Below are 19,609 nucleotides of genomic sequence, written 5' to 3' on the forward strand. Positions count from 1 at the left end.
TAACGCTATATGCAAAACAGAAAAAGAGACACAGATGTAAAGAACAGACGTTTGGACTCTGTGGGAGAAGGCGAGGGTGGGATGTTTCGAGACAACAGCATCGAAACATGTATATTATCAAGGGTGAAACAGATCACCAGCCCAGGTTGGATGCATGAGACAAGTGCTCGGGCCTGATGCACTGGGAAGACCCAGAGGGATCAGGTAGAGAGGGAGGTGGGAGGGGAGATCGGGATGGGGAATACAAGTAAATCCATGGCTGATTCATGTCAATGTATGGCAAAAGCCACTACAATAAAGTAATTAGCCTCCAACTAATAAAAATAAATGAAAAAAAAACATTTTTAGAAGGTTAAGATTAAGAATTCCTATTGGTAATGCAGTAGAGAAGTTCAATAATAATTTTTAAAAATCTATCAGTTTTGGTAACTAAAAGATAACTTAGGGCAGCTACTGTAGGAGCTAAGGAAAATAGCAATGAGTTCAAGATACTTATCAGTATTATTATTTAAGATAGTCACAGAAGTTATAAACAACTAAATTAGGGTACAAAAGAGAAATCAGTGTAAGTACTGACAAGAACACAAAATTATCATTACATGAAGATGACTGTTTTTTATATAGAAAATCCAAAAGATAAAACTGAACAATACTGAATGTCGATCAGCTAACAAAATGCAAAAGTTAGATTTTCTACATCACAAAACGACAGGAGAATAACATGGTAAAAAAATTAATAATTCCACTTAATAATAAAAAATAAAACAGCATTTCCCACCTATAAAAGATTTAAAGAAATACAATAGTGAAAAACAGCATTGGGCTAAAAATGTGCTTGTAAGAAAAAAACTGTTAAATTTTTCACAGGGAATAATTTGGTCACACGTGTCAAAACTTTAAAATTATTCACAAATTTTGATGCTATAGACTAAACAGAGGTATGTGCAAAGATTTACATGCCAGTATGTTGTCAGAGAATTTTACAAAACTGAAAATGAAAAAAAACCAAAAAACTAACAAAAAGGAATTGATTAAATAAACTGTGGAACACAATATAATACATGCTAATGATTAAAATAACAATGTGAAAAAGGGAACTTCCCTGGTGATCCAGTGGCTAGCACTCTATGCTCCCAGTGCAGGAGACCAGGGTTCAGTCCCTGGTCTGGGAACTAGATCCTGCATGCCACAACTGAAAGAGATCCTCTGTGCCACAACTAAGACCCGGTGCAGCTAAATTTTTTTATATGAAAAAAATTAATGTCCTTGAAACATGTTCCTAACATTAAAAAATGCAAATTACAAAAGAAAATGTACAAGTGTATGTGTATATGCATGCACACACACACAGAAAAAATGTCTCCAAAAGGTTGTACATCAAAATGTTAACAGGTTCCAGTCCTAAGTAACATAAAAGTAAGCATATTCCATTCTTTCTCACTGAAAATAGCCACAAAACCTAGAAAGAAAGTATGGAGCAGTTATTTCAGGACACTGAAAAGTAAACAACTAGCATGAGAGGGGAAATAGAAAAATGAAAATCAGAGCTTACAAAGAAAAAACAAATAATAAAACTGTAGCAATCAATTCAAACATATGAGTAGTTATTCTAATTTAATTGTATTGTGGCCAGAGAGGATGGTCTTTGATAATGAATCTCTGAAATTTTTCAAGACCTTTTTAACCAAGTCTTTTTCTGTGTCTATAGATACCAAATGTGTACATCAAAAAAATGTACACTGTCTTATCTGCTGAGAACAGAGTTTTATGTTTCCATAAAATAATCCTGTCAATTTTGATATTTAAAGATCCAGTTTGGGGATTTCTTTGGGGGGGAGGGGTGGGGGAGTCCTGCTTGATCTACCACATTTCAAAGGTAAGTTGTTAAGTACATAAAAATTCATCATATATTGTTTCGAGAACTGTACCTTTTAACATAACTCAGCATCTGGCCATTAATGTTCTTGCATTAAGTTTTATTTTGGCTGATTTTATTTTTGGATAGTACTTGTCTACTATGCCATCTCCCATCCTTTCACTTTCCATCTTTCTTACCTCCCCATTTTACCTTTGTATGTCAGAGGACTCACATACCTGGACATAATTGCTCCTTCCTTTTAATATCCTAAAAGCATTAACTGTGCTTCCTTAGAGCTCTTTGCTCTGGTTTTGCACTGTAATTAGTAGTTTACAATATACAAAGCCATTAATTCTGAGGGCAAAGACAGCCTTCAACTAGTTGCTTCAGCATCAGATTTAGGGAACTGAAGCAATATTTTGAAATTCAATCTAGTCAGAATGAAGTTAAAAACTCTCTAGTTATCACTTTTTTCTGTTATGAACAAAACATAAATGTTAGATATCTTAAAGGTTATTGACAAAATCATACTGTACTTTGTCAGTATGTTGCAGGGCTTTTGTCTAACACTCGGAAATGAATTGTCCGAGGAGACACATGTGCTGACAAAGCAAGAGATTTTATTGGGAAAGGGCACCCGGGTAGAGAGCAGGAGGGTAGGGAACCCAGGAGAACAGCTCTGCCACGTGGCTGGCAGTCTCGGGTTTTACACTGATGGGATTAGTTTCCAGGTTGTCTGCAACAAGTATATTAAAGAGAAAGAACACCTGTATGACAGAAATGGCTAGCTACCCATCAATATTTGTGCTTCCCCTTTCAGAATACAGAACTGTTACTGAGATATGACTCTAAAACATACATAACATCAATAAAAATAATTTTCTTCAATGAAATTTGAGAAGAATATACATCACTTTCAACCTGGAGGTAGCAAGAAGTGGACAGGTCTCCTTCAGAGCATCCTCTTGAAAAAGCTGAAAACTACAATTCAAAACCTGGGTAGGGAACAGCAGAGCCTCTGGATAAAGGGAGTCTGGGCTTCTGATACAACACTGACTTTAACTGGTACATAAAGCAAACATGACATTTCTGTCATGCTAGTTTCCTGAAATTTATGTTAATGTGTTCTCCAGTTAACATTAACTTAACTTACACAATTAGTCACTTCTTTAAGTTTTCCCTGAAAATGTTAATAAAAAATGTTACAATAATAAAAGCATAAAAATAGAAAATGTAAAATAAGCTATGCATTTCTTTTTCATTTACAACAAGGGACTCTATTCTTAAATGTTCCAGAAAGGCACAGTGATGAGAGTTTAAATTGCTGAGCTTCTGCAAGTGGTAAGAAATGATTGTGCTATCTTCTAGAATAATACATCGCCATTTTTGGTTCAGGCTCTTGAACAGTTGATACATTACAAATATTCTTAAATTATTTGATATATTCTCCAGTTATTATTAAACTCCATACAAGAGATTGTTTTCAAAAAACCAAGCCCTAACCAGCCTAAGGTGACAAGCATTAGGCAAGCAAACACACAGACGCGCAACACAGCTTCCATTTCATATTTGGCATTTTCTGCAGAAGACAAAACCTTGATTAAATGACTACTAATTTAACAAGGTCCACCTCACGTATACCACAGGTGTGTGCATGTTCAGTCACTAAAGCATGTCCGACTCTGCGACCCCATGGACTGCCACCCGCCAGGCTCCTCTGTCCATGGGATCTTCCAGGCAAGAATACTACAGTGAATTGCCATTTCCTCCTCCAAGAGATCTTCCTGATCTGGGGATCAAACCCACTTCTCCTGTATTAGCAGACAGATTCTTTACCACTGAGCCACCTGGGAAGCCGTATACCACAGGTATTACAAATTATAATAAGGTATTCATCATCTACATCAAAATATCTAAGTTGCCATTTTCTCATCCATGAAACAAAAGCTAGATCAGAGGCTTAGCTGGGGCCTATAGACAGACTTCACTAGTACGTGAATATCCTAAAGTAACATGCAAATTTTAAATGTGCATACATGGGTCTATAACTATTTCAAAAGATTTTCAAAGGTCCACATCCCAAAAAAGACAGCCAGCTAAACCAGAAACGTCTGAAGTAGCTTCTCTTTCTACATTTCAAGGACACTATGACCCTGATTATCAGAGTCTGAAAACTCTGGGTGATTTTATGCAGTTGAGTTTTTGTGCAATGCAATAAATACATAAATGGCTATCAAGAACCAGACATTGTATTAGGTCAGGAGCTGACCAAATGAGGCTGTGCCATCTGTTTTTATAAAGTTTTATTGGAACACAATCACAAACATTAATTTATTTACAGTTTATGACTGATTTCACCAGTACATCAGAAAAGTGGAACAGCTGTAACAGAAAATACATGGCTTGCAAAGCTTAAAATATTTAATAACTGGGTCTTCGCAGAAAATATTTGCTAACCTCCATGACAGATGATGAATATCAAAGATATCTAGGTCACTTCAGACCCAGTGGGCATGATTTTTAGTTTCTCTATACCCTGAATATTTCTATCAAACCCTGCACATGTATACATACATATACATATATATTCTGAGTAAAAAGGTAAGGAGAAAAGAATGGAAGAGACAATTATATGACAAAAGAAAAATGAACTATGCACTGGAACACAAAATTTATCTGAGCTTCTTGACCAAATAAGTAGAAAAAATATTTAATGAAAAAATATTTAATCAGAAAAAACACATCAGTTAATTAAGAAGCCCTGAATAAATTAAAGCCATTTTAAAGAAAATGTAGAGGCAGTGCATAAAAGGCTGGCTTCTTACAATGACCTTCAAAAAATCCAAAGGCTGTACACTTTAGAAAGCAGAGGACTACAGAATCAATTAGAAGTGATCCCATTTCTAAGCTAAAGTGCAGAGACTACTGAGGAAAGCATGAATGAAGAAAGAAAGAAATGAAACATCCTTAAATTTTCCTCTAAATAGGAACTGTCAATATATCTTACTGAATATCTTAGGCCCACAACTCAACCTGTTATTATTAGCAGTTATTGAAGGTTCCGGCCTATATATTAACTGAAAGTAAATGTGAATGGTTCAACTCAGTCAGATTCAAACTCTTTTGACCTCTCTCCCAGCAAGAAATATTACATCATAACCCAGAATAAGCACACATATGTGTAAGTCTCTTGAAATATGATTAACCTTTATTACACGCCACACACACTGAGGTTTTCTAGTCTATGCTATATATTTTTTAAATGCTTTCCATGACCCACTAAACTGCTTGCACAATACACTCACTGGTCAGGATGCATAATTTGAAAAAGACTGTTCCAGATAACAAGATCAGAAATTGCAAAGAAAATGAGATATCAACTTGCTGTTCCCTTCCTATTGGAGAGATGCCCATCTTTCACGATACAAAACAATTATTGGCAACACCAAAACTTTTCTCAAAAAAGCAATTCTGAATCTACGTAAATGTTTAAATTCCAAAATTATAACCACAGATGCTGGAAGAATAACTTTGCCCAAGAAATTTTGAGAACAGGAATTCATTTCTACCATGAAAGAACTTTAATATAATTTCCAGGCAGGATAATATTACAGAAATGAGTGCACAAATAACCATATGAGTTAATCTTTAAATAAAATGATTTACCATTATCCAACCGGATTCCCAAATTATCCCTTTTCTTTCCTTTGGCAATATTAAGTTTAGCTGCTCTGCCTCCCAGTAACTACCCAACAAGTTCAGTTACTTCCTAAAGCAACTTCTTTAATTGTGATTTATGTCAGCATGAAAAAGGACCAAGCCCTCCTATTAGGTAAGACACATTAAACCCAAAAGCTACCCCAAGTAGTTCAGCAAAAAACAGCTCTGTTTTCTGACATTAAAAATAGGACATTTTATGCTATGTTTGTTTTTATGTTTTATACTTCTAAAAATAGGTCAGTTCTCATCCTGAGTATCAGTGTAAATTCCAACAGACTCTAAAGAATCATTAAAAGTAAGGGACCTGTTTCAAGTTCATGTACATAAGCCCATAAAAGATTTTTATTGGTGAAATCAACAACTGACAAAGGCTTTAAATTTTTCTTAAACAAGTTCTTTCCTAAAAGAAAAAAAATGTCATGAGACTCAACAGTTAAACCTAAAACTGATTCTTTGCCAGGATACTGATGGAGAGGGTTCTATACAATGAGTTGGCTTCAGAAGCTTTACAGGGATATGTAGTCAGAAATTTGGAGGGACATAGTGGTTGCCCATTTAACAAATAAGAATAAGCTATAGCTTAATTTAATTTACAGTTTAATTAAATTCACCAGGGATTTCTCCCAAGGGGTTAATAATTAAGTAAAAAATTTATCAAGTGCTGTAAATATCACACTACTCTAAGAAGAATCAGAAACATTCAGAAGTAAAATAACTTCTTTTAGCACTTTCTCCAGCCATAGCAATTAATCTATTTATTCTAAAGCCAGAGGGGATAGTGAGACCTGTTACGTAAAGTTCCTAAGAACACAAAGCATCAGTAATAACATCACAATAACACTAGTTAAATACGCTCAATTGAAATGTAATTTAGAACCTACATTTGAGACAGGAGGGCTAAGAAATGATGCAACTAATGCCAACCTCTTACAAGTAAAGTAGATGGTGCCAGGAGATGGTCAAAAAGTAACTGATTTGAATCCAGCAGAAAGCTCACAAAGCTTTGGGGCAGAGAACAAGTGTAGACCAATGTCAGCTATACCTCAAAAAAAAAAAAAAAGTAACTCATAAATGAAACTGAAAGAGATGTGACTGGTAGCTGCTAACTGTAAAAAGGCAGCAATGCACTTTGGCCACAGAGCCATCATGTAACAATCACTGTTTTTTCGGTTATTTTCCTTCATCAAATATTGATCAAGAAACTGTTAATTTGAAAGCCACTACTCTTCCAGATAAATAATAATTTCAGGAACTGAAAAGAGACATGGTCTCCGAGTTACAAAACTCTGTAATTCTGTTAGTGAATTTTACAGTTTCCAGAAAGTGAGAACGACTTAGTGTCATTCCTTTGTTTATCAAGAAGCAAGAGAAATGAAGAGACTATAAGTATTACTCAGAGGCAAATCATTGCTTGGAGAGGATGTAAGAAAGAAACTTAAGGAAAATCTCAAGCAAACGAGCACCAAACCGTGAATGAATCCAGAGCTCTCACAAACGTCTTTCAATCTGTTCTGACATTATGCAGCAAATGTACATATACTTTAAATACTTTGTCAATAAAAAATATGGAAAATATATATTCTACAAAGGGTTACAACAATGATTAATAACAATCAAAATTTTGGTTTTATCAATCCCCTTAGAAGTTACCTGGTGGCAAATCAGGATCTGTGGGAGCAGCCTGTTGAATTCTTCGGGGTTTTGCTAATGTTTTTGTGTTCTCAGTAGTACTACGGTTGGTAGAATTAGAACCACAGCTTTCATGGTCATCCTATTTTTATTTGGAAGAAAGAAAAGCAAAGTTATCAATCACCACTTAAAAATTTAAAAAAAATTTTGTTGAATGTATGTAGGTTACTAAAATTGATGTTAGACTCTTCCAGCTTTATTTTTTTAGCTATAAAAACCTATGTAACCAAAATTTTTGTACTTTGCGCTCTTAAACAGCATTTTTAAAACAAGTAGTAGTTTAAAATTAGAAACTGTTTCTTTAGTTGATATCAAAACAAACCACTTGATAATGTCAAATATGGCTTTAGCAAAAGAAGACAATTAAGACAATTCAATTGAAGCTTTTAAACATTTTCCATTTGAAAATCTGAAATAAATGGAAAGGGTTTTAGTTTTTACATATTTGTTTATATACCAAAACCCTCACTATTTTGTGAGTTGAGAATCCAAGCTGTCTTCTTAATCACATTTTTTTAAATTAGTGATTTTATTTGTTTTACTTTCTAAGTCGTATCCAACTCCTAGGACCCAATCAACTGTAGCCCGCTGGGCTCCACTGTGGATTTCCCAGGCAAGAATACCTGAACAGGTTGCTCTTCTCCAAGAGATCTTCTGGACCCAGGGATAGAATCCAGTCTCTTGCATTGCAGGCAGATTCTTTTCCAATGAGCCACAGAGGAAGCTCATCTTTTTTTCTTGGTAATAATTTATTTTTTGTTTTTTTGAAGTCTATTTTTTTAAGCTTTTTTGTTTTAACTGAAGGATAATTCCTTTACAGGATTGCATTGGTTTTTACCAGCATCAATATGAATGAGCCAGCCCACCTTTAGGATTAATCTTAATCATCTTAAGAATTCTTGGCACCCATTTAACAGTGTCCACTGAATTATTATTATTCAGATTAGATACGAGGTTTAACTAGTTTCTAATGTGAATAACATAAAAACTTTAAAATATACATATCTTTGAAATTTACACAATGCGAATGAGTACTCTTTTCCTGACTTGATTCAACAAACATTTATAAAATGTTTTTATGTGTTAATTGCTGGATTTACAAAAGCAACTGTCCTCAAAGATTTCAGAGTCTATTTAAAACACATATAAGTCTACAAGAGTACTTTTTTGTTTATTTTCAAGTAATAGGAACACAAAGAGTCATTCTATTTGGAAGAACCAGAGAGATCAGATCATTAAAACTGACTGAATTTGTTAAGTTAATATCAGAGGCTAAATGGGGGGAAACCAAAAACAGCACATACAAAGAATAATGATCAGTCAAAAGAAAAAAAGAAGCCACAATATAAATATTTAAGATGGGAGAAAAATACCAAAAGCTAAAGGCAGGGTCTAGTTCAATAAAAACACAGTCATGTAAAGAACTATAGAGATGTTCTCAACCTTCATTCTATTTGACACTCAAGACTTGGTAATTAGGAGGAGGGTGCCAATAACCAAAAAAAATAAAATAAAATAAAAGAGGAGGTTTGGTAATCCAGTAGAGGGACAGGAGTGGGAGAAGTAAAAGACAGATCAAAGGGTGAATAACAAGTTAAGATGGAAAAAATAAGCACAGATTGCTCTTTCAAATAAACAGGTATTACAAGGAGGAAATAGATGGGATAGTAATACGAAATAAAAGCACCTGACATCACCTTATTCCTTTTGGGAGGTTAAACTAGCACATTCTGCTTGAGAGATGCATGTGAGGAAACAGAGATCAAACACCTCTCCAACACAAATGGAAACTGATGGTGTACTGTGCATCATTAACTCATTAATCAACAATAAAACTATTTTATAATGCTTAAAAGAATAGTGATAAACTTAGTTTTTCTCTTTTATACATCTGAAGAGAAAATTTCAAGAACTAAAAGAAGGTTAACTACTAAATTTACCATTCTAATAGGATACTAGAGGCAAATAAGAACAATGATAGGTCCTCCTTTAGGATACAAAAAATATTCTTCACTACAACCACTAACAGAATTATATAATAATAAAAATGAATCTTTTACAATATAGCATGACTTCAGATGCTAGTCATACATTAGTAAAAGAAAAAATTGCTGTCTGAAACTTTGTTACAAGCAAAAAGTTGAAAGATTTGCTATAATAAACAATGAAAGAAATTTCTGCATGAACTTATATTCATTTTAAGTTAATGCAAAACAAACTTCACAGCATTTCATTCCACGAAACAACTTCACTATTCAGTCTTTATAATGACATCTTCTGTTATTTTGGGGAATGTTATAGTCTCTAAATACTAAAAGACTACTACTGTGAATAAAACCTCACTGTAATTACTTTTAGTTCAACTTAGATCCTTAAAAATGTCTGTAGTCATACACTTCTGCACAATGTTAACATTAAAAGCACACTATTAATTTTTGAAACATATGGTTGTCTCAAAAGCCCAGAAGTAAAACATATTCATTAAAGAGATGTGAAAAAGTTCCAAGCGAACTGCCAAAACTAGCATAATTATGAAAATATTTAACACTGAAACCATCTGAAATCACATACTGTATATAGATTACAGTGATGTCATAATAAACATTCCAGCCAAAATGCACTAAAACTACTGCAGTCCAATAAATCTGGCATACACTAGATGACAAATATCTTAAAGCAAAAGAAAGAACAAGTTATTTTATTTTATTTTTTAAAAGTTATTAGCAGCAAAAAAGGGTAAACTGCATAGATTAAATATAAGTTTTCAATCAGTCTTTTAAAAAGTGAATAAAGCTTCCCTACAAACTACATGTTTTTATCATTTAAAAGAAAAATAAACTAACTTTATTTACTTAAACAAAAATTTAGTAACTTAAAATTTCAGTGTGCCTTAAAAAAAGGCATTAATCATGGTACCCATAGGAATACACACTACGAAACAAACATTACCAAATATGTAAACACTTCTTTCTTAATTATGCTTAAGAAATTATGGGTGCATATATATTATAATTAGAAAATAATCCTTTTGATAATTTCAACTTGTTTTCATTTCAATTACATTTTAATTGCATCAATTATAAGTGAGCTTCCATTCAAATCCTGCCCCAACTAACTTAAATAAAAATAAAGCATAACAATTATAATATTTACTATTAACACTGGAATTATTTCCATCCTTAGTTTGAATTCTTCATCTGCTTTTAACCAATATGTATCACTTTGGACTATTACATATTTTAATTCATTGAAAGACTCTAACTTCTAATAAAAGAAACTCTGTTCTCAAAAATACTAGCTAAAATGTTTTGAGATAATTTTTAACCCCAAACACATTACAGTTATATCTTTCTTATTTAGGTTGCAATTTTTCCAAAATGTCAAGTTAAGTATATTTCATGGCAAAAGAATGTTGTCTCTTGGGGACCACAAAGCTATTTCTGAAAATACTGCCCTTTGCTCCTCATGAAACAAGCAAGAATGTCATTTCCTTACAAAAGTTCCTAACAGAGGGAAAATGTGGCAAAACCCTGTATTTAAATAGATCCGTTACTTTCATACTGACAGCTCATGGGATCATGTTGCATACTTTTCACTTCAGATCTCGAATGGCTAGTCAATTAAAACTGGAAAGCCATCAACTCCTGGATTCACAACAGTAGAGTAAGATTGGGGATAAAACTTAAAACCAGTGACTGAATCATTCTAAGCCCTTGTTTTAGAAAAAGATTAAAAGTAAGAAAGAGGTGAAGAAGGAGAGACCAAAAGACAGAACTAGGAAGTGATGTGTCTTGCATTCTTCAGCCTTGCGACCCCAAACTTGACAAGCAGAGGACTAAGGCTCACCCGGCAGCTCTAGTCGCTCCTGAAAAGAGTGTGAGGGCCTTGGAAGTGAACTGCTACAAAGACCATAGGTAAGTTCACCTCTAACCCCTCCAGAAGCAAGTACAAAGACAACAGACGCAAAAAAAGAATCTCTAAAGGTAAGCCTGTACTTTGGAGAGTCAGAGAGCCAAGGCAAGTCAGCAATGCAGAGGGACACTTGTAGAACATGAGAGCTAGCCAGGAAAAAAAAAAATAAAATATATATACATATATATATATTACCTTCTGGGGTAAAATTGGGAATGTCTGGATCCCTTCTACCCTAACAGGAGTATTAATAAACTTAAGCCATTAAAAAAAAAAAAGTCAAGTCACCTCAGTAAAGGAGGTATGTATACCCCCAACCTCTTCACACATCAGCTTAAGGCCACACAAGAGGCTGCTTCTGTCTTCTCTGCAATCAAGGGTGTGACAGGCTGGGAAAGAAAAGAGAGCTGGCGCTCCCCTGCATTCTTTTACTGAAACCTCCCAAAAGGAGGAATAGCTAACCTAACAGGCCAAAGCTGAACATACACTAAGATATATTAGGCTACATTTTAACAAAGAAAGAGATCACTGTCCTAACTGTGAACACCTGTGTGATGGAGCCACTCTTCTATCTGAGAGCCATGTTCCCCACATGACGTGATAACTAGCCTCTGGCCTTCCTTTCACATTCTCAGTCATGTAACCCAGGATACTGCCCCTGCCAGAGAACAATCAAACTATACTGGTTAACAGCATCATGTTAGAAAAAATCTGTCCTCTACTATTGCCTATGACATCCTTTTTCCTTCGAATCAGTCAGTATATATCATATTGGCAACTCCTCCTCCCCTCTTTTTAAAAATCACTGAATTGAAGTGCTTAGACTCATCTTTAGATTTGGAAGGTGAAATAGGCAGAAATTAAGGGAGGAGAGAACAAAAGTACATACAGAGGCATCCCAGCCTAAGCCACATTCCACCATCTAATATTCACCAAAATTCAGTAGGGATTGGGTGAGTGAGCCAATTAGTAAAATGCATTTTGTCTTCTTACATGTATAACTTCCCTCAAAAAGAACCACTTGATATTTTTTTTAACTATCTGTTAGGCATTTTGAGAGAAAACAGGTAGTACAAATAGATGGTATCCTGATAGCTTTACTTATATGCATTAAAAGGTTAAGAGCAATTCAAGTTAATCAGCTATTTATTACATAGGTCTCACACACACAAACGCAAAAATAACAGTAAAATTTACTGAGCATTTATATGTGCCAGACCTCCAGTATTTTAAGGATGAGGAAATTAGGGTTTAAGAGGTTCTAAGGTTAAAAAGACACGAAGGAAAACAGCTAGGACGAACGCCCAGATACGTCTGATAGAAAGCCCCTTCTGTTACTACTGATAAAAGACAGGAAAGCAGAGAGAAAGGGAAGAAAAAAGAATGGCAGAGAGGGAGGAAAAAAGACACAGGAAAAAAATTTCTATTTATGGCGTTTTCAATGGGTTATTGGAGAAGGAAATGGCAACCCACTCCAGCACTCTTGCCTAGAGAATTCCGTGGACAGAGTAGCCTGGTGGGCTGCTGTCTATGGGGTCGCACAGAGTCGGACACAACTGAAGCGACTTAGCAACAGCAGCAGCAGCAATGAATTATATGAGTATCATTTCAAGAAATATAAGCTTTATTCAACATACTGAGGAGCCAACAAAACTTATGAGTAGGAGACTAACAAGAAGTAGTACTTCATTCAGAAGAAGAATCTTCAGGTTACGTGACAAAACACAAAAGAAGAGATACTAACAATTAATAAAAATTAATAGGCTATTATTAATCAGACAGGGAGTTGACTGTGGTTTACATCATGAACTGCTTATTGCAAAATTAAGACTTAAAGAAAGTAGGGAAAACCACTTGGCCATTCAAGTATGTCCTAAATTAAATGCCTTAAAATTATATGGGGAAGTGACAAATAGATTAAAGGATTTGATCTGACAGAGTGCCTAAAGAGCTATGGATGGAGGTTTGTAACATTATGCACGAAGTGGTAATCAAAACCATCCCCAAGAAACAGAAATGCAAAAATGCAAAATGGTTGTCTGAGGAGGCCTTACAAATAGCTGAGAAAAGAAGAGAAGCAAAAGGCAAAGGAGAAAAGGAAAGATATACCCATGTGAATGCAGAGTTCCAAAGAAGAGCAAGGAGATATAAGAAAGCCTTCCTTCGTGATCAATGCAAAGAAATAGAGGAAAACAATAAATGGGAAAGACTAGAGAACTCTTCAAGAAAATTAGAGATACCAATGGAACATTTCAAGCAAAGATGAGCACAATAAAGGACAGAAACACCAAGGACCTAACTAAAGTAAAAGATATTAAGAAGAGGTGGCAAGAATACACAAAAGAACTATACAAAAAAGATCTTCATGACCCAGATAACCATGATGGTGTGATCACTCACCTAGAGCCAGATATCCTAGAATGCAAAGTCAAGTGGGCCTTAGGAAGCATCACTACGAACAAAGCTCATGGAGATCATGGAGTTTCAGCTGAGTTACTTCAAATCCTAAAAGATGATGCTGTGAAAGTGTTGCACTAAATATGCCAGAAAATTTGGAAAACTCAGCAATGGCCACAGGACTGGAAAAGGTCAGTTTCCATTCCAACCCCAAAGAAAGGCAATGCCAAAGAATATTCAAACTACAGCACAACTGCACTCATTTCACATGCTAGCAACCTAATGCTCAAAATTCTCCAAGCAAGGCTTCAATGCTACATGACCTGAGAATTTCCAGATGTTCAAGCTGTATTTAGAAAATGAAGAGGAATTGCCAACATCTGCTGAATCACAGAAAAAGCAAGAGAATTCCAGAAAAACATCTACTTCTGCCTCTGACCAAAGCCTCTGACTCTGTGTATCACAGCAAACTATCGAAAATTCTTCAAGAGATGGGAATACCAGACCACCTGACCTGCCTCCTGAGAAACTTGTTTGCAGGTCAAGAAGCAACAGTTAGAACTGGATATAGAACAACAAACTCGTTTCAAATTGGGAAAGGAGTACATAAAGTCTGTATACTGTCACCCTGCTTATTTAACTTCTATGCAGAGTACATCATGTGAACTGCCGGGCTGGATAAGCACAAGCTGGAATCAAGATTGCCAGGAGAAATATCAACAACCTCAGATGACACAATATGCAGATGACACCACCCTTATGGCAGAAAGAGAGGAACTAAAGAGTCTCTTGATGAAAGTAAAAAAAGGAGAGTGAAAAAGCTGGCTTAAAACTCAACATTCAAAAAACAAAGATCATAGCATCCATTCCCATCACTTCATGGCAAATAAATGGGGAAACAATGGAAACAGTGACAGACCTTATTTTCTTCGGCTCCAAAAGTACTGCAGATGGTGACTGCAGCCATGAAATTAAAAGACGCTTACTCCTTGGAAGAAAAGCAGAAAAGCTACAACAAACCTAGACAGCATATTAAAAAGCAGACATTACTTTACCAACCAAGGTCCATCTAGTCAAAGCTATGGTTTTGCAGTAGTCATGTATGGATGTGAGAGTTGGACTATAAAAGCTGAGTGCTGAAGAATTGATACTTTTGAACTGTGGTGTTGGAGAAGACTCTTGAGAGTCCCTTGGACTGCAAGGAAATCAAACCAGTCAATCCTAAAGGAAATCAACCCTGAATATTCACTGGAAGGACTGATGCTGAAACTGAAGCTCTAATACTTTGGTCACCTGATGCGAAGAGTCGACTCATTAAAAAAGAGCCTGATGCTGGGAAAGAATGAAGGCAGGAGGAGAAGGGGACGACAGGATGAGGTAGTTGGATGGCATCACTGACTCAATGGACATGTTTCTGAACAAGCTCCAGGAAGTGATGATGCACAGGGAAGCCTGGCATGCTGCAGTCCACGGGGTCTCAGAGAGTCGGACATGACTGAACAATTGAACAATAGCAAAAATAGGTCATTATAATAGTTCAGAAATTAAATGATGCAGAAAATTAGCAATGAGAATTCTTTTAAAGGCTAGCACCTCAAACTCAATGGTAAAACAAACTTTGTGGAGCTTCCCTGGTGGCTCAGTGGTGAATAATCCACCTGCCAATGCTGGAGACATGGATTCAATCCCTGGTCCTGAAAGACCCCAGGTGCCTTGGAGCAAATAAGCCCCTGCACCACAACTTTTGTGCCTATGCTCCAGAGCCCCGGAGCCACAATTACTGGGCCCACAAACCCTAGAGTTCACGCTCTGCAGTAAGAGAAGCCACTGCAATGAGAAGCCCGCATACCATAGCTAGAGTATAGCCCCCACACTTGCCACAACTAGAGAAAAGCTCATGCAGTAACAAGATCTAGCATAGCCAAAAATAAACAAAAATTATTTTTTAAAATGTCAGGCATTCTAATAACATTTTAAAAACTCATGGACTCTGCAACAGACTTATTTCCCCTAGCCTCTATTTCTCAAAAAAAAAAAACAGTCCTTTACATTCTAATTCAACGAGTCAACGTAGCTACTATTTTCTCAGTCTCCTAAGACTCCTGCTGTGTGCAGTCACTCAGTAGTGTCCAGCTGTTTGACACCCTATGAACTGTAGCCTGCCTGGCTCCTCTGTCCATGGAATTTTCCATGTAAGAGTAGTAGAGTGGGTTGCCATTTCCTACTCCAGAGCATCTTCCAAATTCAGGGATCAAAGCTGTGTCTGTTTTTCCTGCACTGGCAGGCAGACTCTATACCACTGCACCACCTGGGAAGATGTTACATCTGTTATAATTTTGCAAAATGACTACAATGAGCTTTTAAAATATCAAGTAGAGAGATCCCTGGTTAGATTTACTCCTAAGTATTTTATTCCTTTTGATGTGACTGTAAATGGGTTTTCTTCATGTCTATGAAAGTTCATCATTAGTCTATAGAAGCAAATCAGGTTTTTGTATATCAATTTTGTAACCAGCAACATTACTGAATTTATTAGTTCTAGTGATTCTCTGGTGGCATCTTTAATTCTTTATCTATAATATCATGCCATCTGCAAACAGTGACAAGTTTCTTTCTTCTTTTCCAGTTTGGATTCCTTTTCTTTTTCTTGTCTGATTGCTGTAACTAGAACTTCCAATACTAGACTAAATCTTTGTCTTCTCCTGATCTTAAAAGAATAGCTTTCAACTTTTTACCACTGGGTATGGGTTTTCACCACTGGTGTTGGCTGTGGGTATGCCACATATGGCCTCTATTATATTGAGGTATGCACTTTCCATAACCACTTTGTTGAGTGCTTTTATCACTAACAAATGTTGAATTTTGTCAAAAGTTTTTTTCTGCTTTTATTGACATGATCACATAGTCTTTATTCTCCAATTTGTTAACGTGATGTGTCACACTGATGAACTTCTGAATATCAAACCATCCCTGAGATAAATCCCGAGATAAATCCCACTTGGTCATGGTGTATGTGAAATATTATTGAATCTGGCTGCCTGATATTTGTTGGGGATTTTGCAGCCACGTTATTCAGTGACACTGGGACAAAAGTCTTTTTGTGTGTGCTGTCTTTCAGTGCAATCCCTCTCAAAATACCAACTGCATTTCTCACAGAACTAGAACAACTAACTCTAAAATTATTATGGAAACACAAAAAAAAGCATACAGAAAAACCAAATAGCCAAAAAGGCCTTGAGACAGAACAAAGCTGGAGATATCACACTCGCTGGTTTCAAACTACACTGCAAAGCTTCAGTAATCAAAACAGTATGGTGCTGGACCAAAGATAGACACATACATCAATCAAACAGAGAACACAAAATAAACCAATGCTTCTTATGTGATCAACTAGTCTATGACCCAGGAGGCAAGACTATAAAATCGGGAAAAACAGTCTCTTTAATAAATAGTATTGGGAAAACTGGACAGCTCCATGCAAAAGAGTCAAACAGGACTGCTTTCTCAAACCAGATATAAAAATAAACTCAAAATGAGTTAAAGAATTAAATGCATGATCTGAAACCATAAAATTCCTAGACGAAGACATAGGCAATTTTTTTTTTTTCAATTTGTCTCCTCAGGAAAGAGAAATGAAAACAAAAAAACAAATGGGATGACATCAAACCAAAAAGCATTTACACAGAAAAGGAAACCATAGACAAAATGAAAAGACAACCTACTGCATGGGAGAAAATGCTTGCAAAAGATACATGCAATAATGAAATGGTTAATGTCCACAATATACAAAGAATTCACAAAACTCAATATTGAAGAAACAAATAATCAGATTAAAAATTAGATAAAGGACCTGGGCAGATACTTTTCTAAAGAAGACATACAAATGGCCAACAGATACATGAAAAGATGCTCAGCATCACTAATCATCAGGGAAATACCAATCAAACCTACAGTGAGATAGCATCTCACACCTGTCAAAATGACTATCATCAAAAAGACAACAAATAACAAGTGTTGGTGAGGATGGGGTAAAAAGGGAGTCATCGTGCATTGTCCACAGGATTGTAAATTGGTCCACTCACAACGGAAAACACTATGGAGGTTGCTCAAAAAATTAAAAACAAAACTATCATATAATCTAGCAATTTCAATATGGGATATTTGCCTAAAGGAAACAAAAGCACTAACTTGAAAAGATATATGCACCCCAATATTCACTACACCACTATTAATAACAGCCAAGATACGGAAGCAACCTAAGTGTCTACTGATAGGTGAATGGATAAAGAAGATGTGGGACACACACACACACAGAGTGGATTATTACTCAGCCATAAAAAATTAAATCTTGTCATCTGCAATAACATGGGTGGATCTAGACAGTATAATGCTAAGTGAAATAAGTCAGATAGAGAAAAACAAATACCATATGATCTCACTTACATGTGGAATCTAAAAACAAAAAAAAACCAAACCAGACTCGTAGATACTGAGAACAAATCACTGGTTGCCAAAGAGGAGGAAGGTGAGGGGTTGGGCAAAATAAGTGAAGGGGATTGAGAGGTACCAAACCCCTAGTCATAAAATAAATAAGCCTTGGGAATGTAACATACAGCATAAAGAATATGGCCAATAGTTATGTAATAACTTTATATGGATATAGATAGTTACTAAATTTATACTGATGATCATTTTGTAATGTAAGTGACTGTCAAATGACTATGACACTAACATAATGTTGTATGTCAACTATATTTCAATTTAAAAAACGAATAAAAGAAAATAAAGCAGTCATAGACAATACTTAGCTGTGTTTCAAAAAATCCTTATTTATAAAAACAGGCAGTAGGCCCATGAGCCATAAAGTTTAGTTACTCTTGCTTTAAAACACTTGCCTTAATAAAAAATACAGGATAAACAAAAATTCAATCTGAAATTGTTTTGGAATCCAGTGTTTTCATTATATAAGACAAAAAAAAAAAAGACTACAAATATATCTAACTAATGAGGGACTCTTTAAAATATCCTGGGGGAAAAGTACAAAATTTTTGCCTGGCTATAGTTACTGCTAAGAAGACAAGACATTTCTACCATTATCCCTTTTATAACTAATTTCTAATAAAACAACAAATGTTGACTAAGAAAAAGAAAAGCAATTTTCAATAAGAAGATAGCCTGAAGAAAATTCTACAGACCCAAAGGAAAAGAAAAATAATACATTCCTGAAGAAAATTATACATCAAAAAAGCACATTCTAAACATATGCAAAAGTAAAAGTTAAAATTTGGCTAACATGACAAAGAAAGTAAAATGTAAAACTAACTTGGAGAAAAAGAGATAAAAGAGTGGGGAAACAAAACTGGATACATCTTCCAACCCAGGGAGCACTGAGTACATAAGAAGAATACATTTCGAGACAAATTTTCAGTAAAACACAGAATTTTCTCAATAGTATAATAACATAAATACATCTCAATAATACTAATAAAGACAATTAAGATTTTATATAATTGCAGTAAAGGTTAAAAGATTTAAATTATACACAATAATAAGAAGAATTTTAAAATTTTATACTAGCTAAGTACTCAGATGATAATGCTTCATTTCATTTTTGCTATGAAGGGGATTCTGGTACAGCTATAGTATGAGTGTACTGCTGCTTTAAAAAAAAAAAAAGGAAAAAAAACCTCAAGACCCATAATGTTTACTATATCTCTGTTTAAAGAGACAATTGTTTATTTTGTATTTGAAATCCCATAAGATTATTCTATACATGAGTGTCCATTCATGCTCACAGATACCTTCAACAATGGTTAAGACCTAACTGTTATAGGACAACAACATATTAAAAACTTAAAATTAATGTATAAAATAATCTTATTTTTCAGATAACATAATCTTTAACAGGTTATAAAAATAAGAATCACAATATTTTGCTTCTTAAACATGTATCCAATCTCTTATTGACTTTCCTTTGATGGACAGGAAAATCCTGCTAATCAGACTGTTGTTGTTAGTCGCTCAGTTGTGTCT

General features: G+C 35.1%; 1 protein-coding gene across 11 annotated transcripts in view; it reads right to left on the bottom strand.

The window, feature by feature from the left end:
- VPS13B (vacuolar protein sorting 13 homolog B) overlaps window positions 1–19,609 on the bottom strand; it is a 780,541-nt gene that overhangs the window by 727,497 nt on the left and 33,435 nt on the right. For all 11 annotated transcript variants that reach the window (XM_070477337.1, XM_070477338.1, XM_020914637.2 and 8 more), the window contains one exon: window positions 7,229–7,349. In XM_070477337.1, the coding sequence (XP_070333438.1) occupies window positions 7,229–7,349 (121 nt within the window). The remainder of the gene's footprint in view (window positions 1–7,228; window positions 7,350–19,609) is intronic.

Source organism: Odocoileus virginianus, chromosome 15, assembly GCF_023699985.2.
Source record: "Odocoileus virginianus isolate 20LAN1187 ecotype Illinois chromosome 15, Ovbor_1.2, whole genome shotgun sequence".
NCBI lineage: Eukaryota > Metazoa > Chordata > Mammalia > Artiodactyla > Cervidae > Odocoileus > Odocoileus virginianus.